General features: G+C 36.3%; 1 protein-coding gene and 1 pseudogene across 1 annotated transcript; both read left to right on the forward strand.

Annotated features, from left to right (window-relative positions):
* Positions 1-2,700: 2,700 nt before the first annotated feature.
* On the forward strand, positions 2,701-8,619 carry LOC120219184 (annotated as a pseudogene).
* LOC120219185 (putative disease resistance RPP13-like protein 1) lies at positions 8,597-11,078 on the forward strand. Its single transcript, XM_039216044.1, has 2 exons — positions 8,597-9,891; positions 9,991-11,078. The coding sequence occupies exons 1-2, from the start codon at positions 8,724-8,726 to the stop codon at positions 11,076-11,078; spliced, it is 2,256 nt and encodes a 751-aa protein (XP_039071975.1). The 5' UTR covers positions 8,597-8,723.
* The last annotated feature ends 1,660 nt before the right edge of the window (positions 11,079-12,738 follow it).

Consider the following 12,738-nt stretch of genomic DNA (forward strand, 5'->3'; position numbering starts at 1 on the left):
TCTATGTTTCTTAGCCACGTGGGATTGTTTTTAAAAAAAATTAAACCAAACAATATCATTTTGTTATGATTTTTTTAGCCCCAAATTTATTTTTTAATTATAGTTATATAATTATATTTATTATTTAATATATTTTACCTTAAATATTATGTTGTAGTTAATTTGAATCATTTTGTTTCACTTGATTTTATGGTTTTTAACTTATATATGTTATGACTTGCTTTGAATATGACTTGTGATATAAAAAATTATTTTTTATTAAATATTTTTGGTATTTTTATTTAGTTTTTTAAATAATTATGACGTCGTCCGATTCTTTTGACCGGTCGAACCAGTTTGACCGGTTGAACCAGTGAACCGGTAGCATGACCGGTTTGCTAACCGGTCCAGTTCTGAAAACCATGGTTTTAGGTGCCTTGTTGAAGTCCGGCTCAATCGATCTTGCTGCAAATTTACCTTTGATCCAACTCCAAGCCAACTCATCAACAATGTGGCGAAAGAAGTGCACATGCAAACCGTTGTAGCCGGGAACCTTGAAATGGGCCATATCAACAAGAGCACGTTTGATCTCATCACTCGTCACCGCCCTCCCCAATTACTCAATATCTGACTCGCCAAGTCAAACTGTGCACGGAAAAGATATAGGATAGGCCCCACCATCATCACTGTAGAGGAAGGAAAGTTGGGGACCCATCACTAATCTTAAAAGCATAGATTTTTATTAAAGTTTGTTCTAGTCATGGTATTTACAGTGAAAATATCTTAGTATTTCAGTCACCCTACGGGACTTATGTTTCCAAAGCAATTCTTCCTGCTCAAGAATCTTTTCCAGTTATGCTTATAGATCTATTTCGACATCAAATAATGCCTCATACCCGGATTCATCTGCACGTTTCTGGATTTCTTCAATGTGACAGATTTAGTCTAATGAGTCTTCCTAACCAACCAAGCTTTTCCCTGAATAGAAATATAACTGATAAATAATACTCCAGGAACTTATCCATTCTATGTGATGTAAGACTGGAAGGAAAGAGAGGAGAGCTGAATCGACTTGGAAAACCTTCTAATGTGCTAATCTGGTTCACCCTATGATCAATGTGGTCCAACAAATCCCATAAATACCAATGAGATTGCAATGACAAATTTGGAATCTGTGAATCCAACAATCTGCCACGTCAATCTGTATAGCCTTGATCGACGGGTTCTTCGAGATCAAGCTTTGTTGGAAGCAGTTGAGATTTTGCATGTTGGCCAAACCCCCTCAAAATCTCTCACTTTTTCTATATTTTATCGATATTTGCAGACACGTGGCTTCAGATTAAGATAGATAGTATGAAGGAGATTACGTCCAAAGATCTTGGATTGTAATTAAACGAAGGCTGGCTAAATTGGGTAAGCTACTACTTCCACGTGGGCCATTCAAAATTCCCCACGTATATGATATCCGGAACGTTGACTTCTTCGCCAAGTTGATTATATCGTCTACCCTAAACTGTAGGTCTAATTTTATCTTAGCGATTAATGGAATGCACGAGCTTCATCACTTTGCATTGTTCAAAAGTAAAACTCTCCCATTGTCCACCGCATCAACTTGTACTATGACCGGCTAACATATTTCTTAGCTAGCACACATTTGAGTCGGCCTCACTACCCTATTTAAACCCAACCCCTCCTTCGACTCCCCATCGCAAAACCATCTTCTACAAATCCAACAATGTCCACCACCCTCTTCTTCAAGATTTTCTTCTACTTCTTCCTTTTTCTATCTCCCTCGTCTCGAATAACCGAATCGAGTTCTGGAACGATCGTTGTAGGTGCTACGAGGCCATTAGTGTCCAAAGCTCAAGATCTGGTCACATTCGATCTAAAAACTAGAATGGAACATGGTTTTCATAAACAAGACGTGAAGGGTTGCTTGCCTAAAGGGTTTCATCGTACATCGGCACCCAGTCGATACATAAATGATCATACTTTTAGTTCAACAATATGTTCAACAGCTTCAGATGTTTCAACCAATCCCTGAGAAGTTTGATCAAATTTAGATCAAATATGAAGCTCGTTCATGTTATATTTATATATACACAACGTCCTTCAAACTATATATGTATGTAGATGATGGAGTTTAAGGTTATGGAAGTAAGAAATTAATGGAGATGTAACTGTATATATATATATATATATTGAATATTTGATGAATGATATGATAAGTAAGAAGAAATTAATTTGTTTGAATTTCTATTATCACTATTCTTTTAGGTAATATCAATCAAATTATACAAAACCTCGTTACCTATTCAAAAATAGATTCATACACTGAGTTATGTCAAAGAAAAAAATTGTATTCAATTATATTAAACTCGAATAAATATTGATTGCTCACCAAAAGATTTCAATAAAATTTAATGTCAAATTAAATAAATATATCTAAGTATGTGTTGATGTTAACATAATTAATTTAAGGGTAAATTATATAAATATTCACTAAAGGGTGTTTGCATTTTAGTCATTCAATTTTTAAAATTTATAATATAATCACTGAATTTTTAGTTCGTTTTGAATAAGGTTGTTGACGTGCAACATTGCCTCCCTTTAACCCTCCTCCTCCTTCATCATCATTATCGGTAGACCTCAGGAAACCGGATTCCAAACACCAGATAATCAAAGCCTGTGAAGAATTCGGATTCTTCAAGGTGATCAACCATGGGGTTTCCAAGGAATTCATTTCCGGACTGGAATCTGAAGCCACCAAGTTCTTTACCGCTCTGTGAGAAAGAGAAAACAGGGCAGCCCAAACCTTATGGATATGGCAACAAAATGATCGGTCCCAATGGTGATGTTGGTTGGGTCGAATATCTCCTCCTCATGACCAACCAAGACCCCAACATCGCAACTGAAAGCCCAGAATGTTTCAGGTACTTTTTTCTTACCAGTGACAGGATATCTGTCATGTTTTGTTACGGCCTTACGGGCTTTTGAAACTGTGTATTTTGTTGTTTCCAATGTCGCTTTGAATAATTATATGGCGGCGGTGAAGAAAATGGCGTGCGAGATACTGGAAATGGTGGCCGATGGGCTAAAGATTCAACCGAGGAATGTGCTAAGTAAGCTGATGATGGATGAGCAGAGTGACTCTATTTTTAGGCTTTGCCATTACCCTCCATGCCCAGATGTTCTTCAATCTCTGAACAGCAATGTGATTGGATTCGGTGAACACAATGACTCATAAATCATTTCGGTTCTAGGATCAAACAACACTTCCGGCCTTCAAATCTCTCTCAGAGACGGTTCTTGGATTCCAGTCCCACCTGACCAGCACTCATTTTTCATCAATATTGGTGATTCCTTACAGGTAAAAAAAAGAAACTTTCTTTCAATCCAAACACATGAAAACAAGAAAAATTCAACCAAAAAATCCATTTTTTCAATGATTGTAATGGAATTTCAGGTAATGACGAATGGAAGGTTCAAAAGTGTGAAGCATAGGGTGGTGGCTAGGGGTATACAAAAAATCCGAATATCCGATTTTGCGAAAAAAATATCCGAAACCGGATTTGGGAAAAACCGGTTTTTTTTAACCGAATCGGATTTTTTTAAACCGGTTATTTTAACCGGTTTGGAGAAAAAAACCTAGACCGGTTTTTTTACCGGATAAAAAACCGGTTTTTATCCGGAAAAAAAACCGGTCTGGGTTTAAAAAACTAGCCGTTAATATAGCCATTGGGGGGTTTTGTGACCGTTTTTTAGCATTTTTTTCTTTAAAAAAATTATTATTTTACCACCCTAAACATGTATAAATAGGTTGGGGATGTATTTGGTTGATTACAACTTTCTCAAATCTTATTACACAACACCTAAACATCTCTCAAATCTTATTTTTGTAATTTTTTGTTTATAATGAGTAACACGGCTGAATCTTCCGTCGGGGGAAACATTGAAGTCGTGAGAGTGATCGAACACACTCGAAACAAAGATATTTGGGATCACTACGATTTATGTGAGATGTCAAATGGCTCGAGGAGGGCGCGTTGTAAACTTTGTCTAAAGTTTCTTGCATCGGAAGGAAACACAACGTTGAAGAACCATTTGACAAAATCATGCAAGGCACTTCGCTCAAGATCGGATCATAATCAATCGAATCTTACACCACAAGGTGGTGTTTTTGTTTACGACAACGAAAAATTACGAGAAGCATTTACAAAGTTCGTGATTACAAAAGCATTGTCGTTCGACCACTTTAATGATGAAGATTTCACGACAACAATTCAACAACTAATGCAACCACGTTATACTCAAGTAAGTCGTACTACCCTTAGAAGAGATGTTATAAAAATGTGGCGTACGGCGAGGGAAAAAATGATTTTAGGATTCCAAGAATACCGTTATGGTGTGTCGCTTACATGTGACGTTTGGAGTTCCCCTCATAATACCGAAAATTCTTTTTTAGTCGTTACGTCACATTGGTTAGATCAAGATAATTGGCAAATGATGAAAAGAACAATCGTGTTTGAATTATTCGGTGAGCCGCATACCGGTATTAATTTATTTACATTTTTAAAAAGGGTAATTTGTCTTTATAAATTAGAAAATAAAGTTTTTTCTATATCCTTTGATAATGCATCGAATAATACAAACGCGGTTCCAAGATTTAAAATATTACTTTCACCGATTTTAGACGGTGCGTTTTTTCATACCCGTTGCATTGCACACATAATTAATTTATCCGTGCAAGCCGGTTTGGAGGTTATTGAGCCGATTAGATTAGAATTTAAAACAATGATAAAATCGGTTCTTTGTAACAACAAAAAGACTAAATGATTAAACGATTTTGTAAGTCCGTTAATAAAAACTTTGGGTCCTAATTTGGATTGTCCAACTCGTTGGAACTCAACTTGGATGATGATGCATACTGCCTTAAGGCAAAGGGAAACATTGCAAACATTTCACGATCGGATTTTCGAGAGGGGTCATGTCCCAAACATTTATCCAGATTCGAGTTGGGAAACTATAGCCAAAATAACCGATTTGCTTGGGGTTTTTAAAAATGCAACAACTTTTTTATCCGGTGTTTATTACCCTACTAGCCCGTTGGTTCTTAATCAAATATTTTTGTTGGCTACCCGACTAAATGACTTTGAATTTGAAACCGAAGTTTTTCAAGAAATTGGCTTTGCAATGAAGGAAAAACTTTTAAAATATTTTAAAGAGATTCCCCCCATTTTTACTTGTGCCGCCGCTTTAAACCCAACGTTAAATGTTGGCGGGGTTGAACCACTAATTGAACAAATTGTGTTTGCTTTTAATCTAACCGATGATGAACCCAACTTTGTCCAAAACCAAATAAATTATTTTAACAAATGTTTTCTAGACATGTTTGCAATTTATTTAACTAAATGCGGATCAAGTAGTGTAATACACGATCAAATGAGAATGAATGTGGAATCATCTAGTAGACGTCCAAGTAACATAAATTTGAATCTTTTTAACACTCTTGTAAATTCTCAATCCAAACGATCACGTACTATCACCCCAAGTAGCAAGTTGGGAAATTACATGTCATGCGATTTCCTATCAAAATGACATTTGAAGAGTTTGAAAGTTTGGATATTTTGGCTTGGTGGAAAGAAAAGGAAGCACAATTTCCGATTCTAGCCGCCATGGCGGCCCGTGATTTACTAACCGTCCAAGCTTCTACGGTAGCTTCGGAATCCGCTTTTTCTATTAGTGGCAGAGTTATATCGCAACGGAGATCAAGACTAAGTCCCGAGTCGGTGGAAGTATGCATTTGTTTAAAGGATTATTTGGATGGAGCGACTCGTAAGCAACATATCACCACCCTAGAAGATTCAATTGATGTCGATTTGGAAGCAAACTTACACATTGAAGAAGTCGAACTTGGAATATCCCCTCCAAACGAAGAAGGCGAAGATGATGAAGAAGAGATGGCAATGTAGTTTATTTTTAAACTTTATTTCAATTATCGTAAACTTTGTTTCAATTATCGAACTTGAAGTTTTTAAGTATTTGAATTTATCGAACTTGGAAGTTTTTAAGTATTTGAATTTATCAAACTTGGAAGTATTTAAGTATTTTAATTATGTTGAGTTAATCGATTGACGGAATCGGCCAAGAGGGGGGTGAATTGGCAATTAAAATTTCGGTGGAAGCTTTTGCAGAAAATTGAAAAGATTTGCACAGCGATTTAGAGTGGTTCGACTTTCTCAATCAAAGTCTACGTCCACTACCTTAGCTATCCACACTAAGGATTTTTCACAAATTCACTAATTTGTCTTTCTTTTGAGGACAAAGAATAACCTTACAAACCCTCAAGAATTATACCCCAAATTCTTGAGAAAACTCTCTCCCAAAGAGAACAATACAAATTTGCAAACTTACAAGGAAATCCTCACAAAGTAGATTGTTTGCACAATTCTAGAACAAAGAAAAGAACACTCAAAGATGAATACAATTGAGCACAATATGTGTTCTTGAAAGCAAAATGAATATTGAATGAAAATATGCTTGAAATGCTCAAACTTGAGGTTTGATGTTTTCTCTTTGATTCTCTCTTGATTCTAGTTGCTTGATGTTTCTTGTCTTTGATCAATGGTTTCTAAGCTTGCTTAAATACACCTTGAATCACTTCTGAACGTTAGGGATAATTAATGAAGATAATATAGTCGTTTAAGTGTGAAAACATTTAATAAAAATGCTTGGAGCGTGGGGGGAATCGGTACCCTCTCATAGGGAATCGGTTCCCTAAGTGTAAAATTTAAATATTTCGATCGTTGAATAGGGGGAATCGGTACCCCCTATGGGGAAATCGGTACCCCCTATGGGGGAATCGGTTCCCTCCGAGCATTCTGGAAATTTCGGAGCCAAATCATTCAGGGGGGAATCGGTACCTCCTTGGGGGGAATCGGTACCTCCTTGGGGGGAATCGGTTCCCTCTGAGCAATCTGGAATTTTTGGCTTTGAAATGGTTCGAAATACTTTGAAAGATTATTTTGAAATTGTTTTAAGATTAAAACTTAATTTTACACTTAAATAAGGATTAAAAATGATTTTTTGAAATATTTGAAGTAATGTTTTAATATTCAAATAATTATATCGAATATTCTTAGAAAATCATTTGAAAAATCTTAAAATTCATTTAACTTAATTTTTTATATCGAAATATCAAAATGTTTTCAACAAATTATCGTAAATTTTGTTGCAATTGATGACGATGTAATTTTAATAATATTAAAATCGATTTTTTTATAACCGGATTTTTAGAAAAACCGATTTTTTTAAAACCGAAACCGATTACACCGGTTAGGATATCCGGTCCTCCAAACCGGTTAGAAACCGAACCGATTATTTTATAAACCGATTTTTTTTCTATGAAAAAAAACCAGATCGGATAAAAATCGATCCGGATCGGATTGAAATCCGACTTCTGTGCAACCCTAGTGGTGGCCAACAATGTGAAATCAGGGCTGTCGATGATTTATTTCTGTGGACCACCATTGAGCGAGAAAATAGCACCATTGCCATCTTTGACGAGAGTAGATCAACAAAGCTTGTACAAAGAATTTACATGGTTTATCTGATCTCATCCGCTATTTGTAAGAAAATACGTTATGAAATCACCTGTTTCAAATACAGAGGTGTCGCTCTCGAGACTTCATTTTCCAATTTAATGAAATTCATTGACAAAATACTTTAAAAACTTGAACTTACACGTGTCCTACAAATATCTTTATTCAACACGCACTCTCTAATCTAAATAAGTTGAGAAAGTCTACTTAACTTTGGTAAATAGATTATAAGTTAGAGATATTTTGTCTTTCTTGACTTATGAGATCGTCAATATTATGTTAAATATAATAATTAATATTTTTATGTAACATCAAAATATTATCATACATCTCTCTTATTTCATAAAAAAAATATTATCATATATAATAAGATGTTTGGTTAAAATATTTTTTTAAATTTAACTTTTATATTTTGTTTGTCGTCATTCCCATTAAGTGAGAAAAGATTATTACGAACAAAAATATTTTTTTTGACAAGATTTCAAGAAGACCATTCATATCAATACAAGTGTTTGTCTATTACTGTTATTTTAAATAAAACTGTCTTTAAAATAATAAGTTTGCTTCATATTGGTCCATTTGTTATATTTTTTAATTAGATAATTAATGATTTGAGGTATAAATTTATTAAATATTTAAATTGTGTTTTAATATTTAATGTACTTTTATTATTTATTTCAAACACTTTCAGCACTGTTTTTTTCTTCTTCTACAGTTTGCGATCTCGTTTCTCTTATTCAACTTCAAACTTTGCATTACAGCAAAACACCCAAAAGAAAAGAAAAATGGCTATGGTGGCTGAAGCTTTTCTATCGGCCTCCTTGGAGGTCCTGCTTGATAGAATTGTTTCTGTGGATGTTTTGAACTTTATCAAGGGTAAGAAACTTGAAGCCGTGCTGTTGAAGAAATTGAAGCCAACCCTGATATCCGTGAAAGTGGTGTTGGATGATGCTGAAAGTAAGCAGATTAGCAACTCAACCGTCAGAAGTTGGCTTGATGAACTCAAAGATGCTGTTTATGATGCGGAGGACCTCCTTGATGAGATTGCTATTGAAGCTCTTCGAAACAAGATGGAATCCCAGAATCAAACAGTGAAGAAGGTAAGTCGTTTTTTCTCTTTCTCTCAATCATTTCAAAGACGGGATGGAGTCAAAACTGGAGGAGGTCCTTGGGAGACTAGAGTACTTAGTCAACCAAAAACACATCCTGGGTCTGAAAGAGAATTGTAGAGGAGAAAAGGCATTTCAAAGAGTGCCTGCAACTTCTTTGTTGGATGAATCTGATGTTTATGGCAGAGACGGTGAAAAAGAAGAAATAATGAAGTTGTTGCACCCTCAAAATCTGACTGAAAACCAGATTGATGTGATTCCCATTGTGGGTATGGGTGGGCTCGGCAAAACCACCCTTGCACAATTGATCTACAATGACGAGAAAGTGGACAAATGGTTTGAGCTCAAAGCATGGGTGTGTGTTTCAGAAGAATTTGATGTTTTCAGGATAACCAAAACCATTTTGGAAGAGATCACTCCTAGCTGTGATAGAAACCAGAACTTAAATCAGCTTCAACTTAAACTAAAGGAGAAGCTGTTGGGAAAGAAATTTCTAATTGTTCTGGACGATGTTTGGAACCAGAATTATGTTCATTGGAAAGAGCTTTCAAGTCCCTTCACTTTTGGGGCCAAGAATAGCAAGATTATTGTAACAACCCGTGACAATAACGTAGCAGCGATCATGAGGAACGTTCCGACTTATTATCTTGACGTCTTATCAGATGATGATTGTTGGAAGTTGTTTGCAAATCATGCATTTGATGATACAAGCCCCAGCAAGCATCCAAATCTGATGGCAATCGGTAAAGCAATCGTCAAAAGATGCAATGGTCTCCCTTTGGCTGCAAAAGCACTTGGAGGTCTTTTGCGTTGTAAACTAGATACTGATGAATGGAGTAAACTATTACATAGCAACTTTTGGGACATACCAGATGATGCATGCAATATTCTTCCTGCATTAAGATTGAGTTACTATTATCTTCCTTCACATTTAAAACGTTGTTTTGCGTATTGTTCAATTTTCCCTAAAGATTATGAATTCCAGAAAGAAGAACTCATTTGCTTATGGATGGCTGAAGGTCTTTTAGAGTTTTCCAAAAACAACGGTAATGCAGAAGATCGAGGTAATGAGTACTTCAGAGAATTGAGATTGAGGTCATTTTTTCAACAGTCGAAGGGGAAGAAATCTGGTTTTATCATGCATGATTTAATTAGTGACTTGGCTAAATCCATCACCGGAAAATTTGTTTGTAGATTGGAAGGTAGTGGTGATTCATGTGAAGTAATTGAAAGGACTCGTCACCTGTCCTGTGTCCAAGAAAAATATGATGTGCCAAAGAAATTCGAGGCTTTACCTGAAGGTAGTGGTGGTTCATGTGAAATAACCGAAAGGACTCGTCATTTGTCCAATGTCCAAGAAGAATATGATGTGCGAAAGAAATTCGAGACTTTACCTAAAGCAAAAGGTCTACGTACATTCCTAAACATGAGGTCTTCGTTGATGTCTTCCTATGCCAGCAATGTGCTAATTCATGATTTGTTGGTTAAATCAAGCTTTCGAGTGCTTTCTTTGGCCAAGTATGAAAATATCAGTGAATTACCAGAAGAAATTGGTAATCTGAAGCATCTGCGAAGTTTGGATCTCTCAGAAACATCGATTAGAAGGTTGCCAAACTCTTTGAGTACACTCTTTAATTTGCAAACTTTAAAATTGGTTAAATGCAAAAACCTTTGTGAGTTGCCAAAAGACATGGAGAGATTGGTCAACTTGCAGCATCTCGATATTAGGAAAACAAAGATCGCATGGATGCCGAAAGGAATGGGTAAGTTGAAAGATCTTCGAACATTAACAAATTTTGTTTTAGCAGAGGAAACTGGTTCAAGCATTACTGAGTTGGGAAAGCTCAAGCATCTACGTGGAAGACTTGTCATTTCAGGCCTAAAAACTGTTGCATGTAAAATGGATGCCAAAGCTGCCAATTTGAAAGATAAGGTGAACCTTAAGGAATTGGAATTAATATGGGGTGAAAATGATGATATTGATGGCGATTCAAAGCATGATCGAGAAGTACTTGAACAACTGAAGCCTCATATAAACTTGGAACATCTTGTTATTAGAAGCTACAAAGGCACGAGATTTCCGGAATGGGTGGGGCATTCTTCCTTCTCAGATGTCGTATCGTTGGAGTTATGGAATTGTAATTTTTGCATTTCCTTGCCACCACTTGGGCAATTATCATCTCTGAAATCTCTCCTTATTTCAAGGTTCAGCGGAGTTGTAACAGTGGGTGATGAGTTTTACGGAAATAGGCACGCTTCGGATAAACCATTTGGATCTCTTGAAATTCTAAGCTTTGAGGATATGGCAGAGTGGGAAGAATGGTTTTGTTGGAGTGATGAAGTTTTCTCTCTTTTGCAAGAGCTGTGCCTAAGAAACTGTCCCAGCTGACCAATCTCTGCCCACACCTCCCTTCTTTAAAGAAACTGAAGATTGAAGATTGTGAGAAGCTTGGAGGCTCGCTTCCAACAGCACCAAGCATTTTCAAACTCGAGTTAGAGAAATGCAATGCATTGCAATTGGAGCCATTACCCTGCGGGCTTAGAGAGTTGGTGATTGGAGATTCGAATATCAACGGTTCCATATTGGAACAGATGCTGCAACAATGCACTCATCTTGAAAAGTTGTCCTTGCGGGATTGTTCTGGTATCACATCCCTTCCCGACTCTGGTGTGTCTATTAAGCTGAGGCAATTGTGCATCATAAGCTGCAAAGTCTTGAATTGTTCCAAAACCTTGCTGTATACATCCCTTAAATCCTTGCAGATAAGAAGTAAGAAGTGTCATCCACTAGAATCTTTCCCATTAGGGTCATTCCCTATGTTAAATATATTTCCTTTCTGGGATGTGATGACTTGAAGTTGCAGTCCATCTTCCCATCCCTTCTGATGTTGGCAATAGGAGATTGTCCAGAAATAGAGTCATTTCCAGAAGGTTTGCCCTCCAAATTAAAATACATCACTATCTTAGGGAGTGATAAGATCATTGCGAGATTGATCAGGAAAGGGGAACGTTGTTTACAAACACTCCCTTCACTTACATATTTCGAACTCTCGGATACAGAGTTAGAGATGAAGCGTTTTCCAGATGAACATATGCTGCCCTCTTCTCTTACATCTCTCACTATCTCTGATCTTCCAAATCTAAAGTCTTTGGACTTTAAGAGCTTTCAACACCTCACATCTCTTCAAAGATTGTATATATACCATTGTCCAAAGCTCCAAGCGCCAACAACGATGCTCCCATGTTCTCTTTTGTATCTCTTCATTGTGAATTGTCCATTGCTGAAGGAACATTGCCAAAAGGAGAAAGGAAAAGATTGGCACAACATTTCCCGTATCCCTGTCATTAAAATTGACAATGAAGTCATTATATAGAAGGGACAGTTGACTGAGAATAGGAATGTCTAAATGAGTCCCTCATCATTCTCACGCAGGTATTCCCTTCATCTTCCTTAACCCTCCTCCATTTTTCTTTTATTTACTTCCATAACTCAAGGTTTGACTCGTTCATTTTTTTCTTCTTTTGATTGAATTAGACATGCAACTTATGTGTTTTTCCTGTAAACCATCACCAAAAATACATTTCTTTTCGTTTAATGACTTCTCAATCCTTCACCTTACTCTCCTTGTTTTTCAGTACCCTTTCTTGAAAATCCCATCTTCCAGCTTTGATAGGTTTTCTCTGAAGAGAAAAACATTGGGTTTCGATGAAAAAACTAATGGTTCTTTTTTTTTTTTTTTTGGGGGGGGGGGATTTCGAAGAGTTGGATGTTGCGCCATTGACAGTTGAATTGCAGCAAATTTGCAGTGAGAATCAATTTGATAGAGTCGTTGCTGAAGCTCAACAAGTTGAGGAGTCTTTGATTATTCTTTGGTTTTATGATTCTTTGGCTTGTGTTTTTGATTTGATATGAATTTTGTATGCTTTTTTTGTCTTTTGATGCATCCGAGAAAGAGTTAATTATTCCAGTCAAGGCACGAAATGCTTTGTTGAGAATCGTATTTATTTATATCAATTCTTATTCCCATTTAATGTTCTCATTCATATTT

Source organism: Hibiscus syriacus, unplaced genomic scaffold, assembly GCF_006381635.1.
Source record: "Hibiscus syriacus cultivar Baekdansim isolate YM2019G1 unplaced genomic scaffold, ASM638163v2 tig00110204_pilon, whole genome shotgun sequence".
NCBI classification, from domain to species: Eukaryota; Viridiplantae; Streptophyta; class Magnoliopsida; order Malvales; family Malvaceae; genus Hibiscus; species Hibiscus syriacus.

Coding starts and splice junctions, on each gene's coding strand:
- LOC120219185 (XM_039216044.1), top strand. CDS start 8,724: ATGGAGTCAAAACTGGAGGAGGTCCTTGGGAGACTAGAGTACTTAGTC. Junction 9,892..9,990: donor ATTTGTTTGTAGATTGGAAG/GTAGTGGTGATT, acceptor CTTTACCTGAAG/GTAGTGGTGGTTCATGTGAA.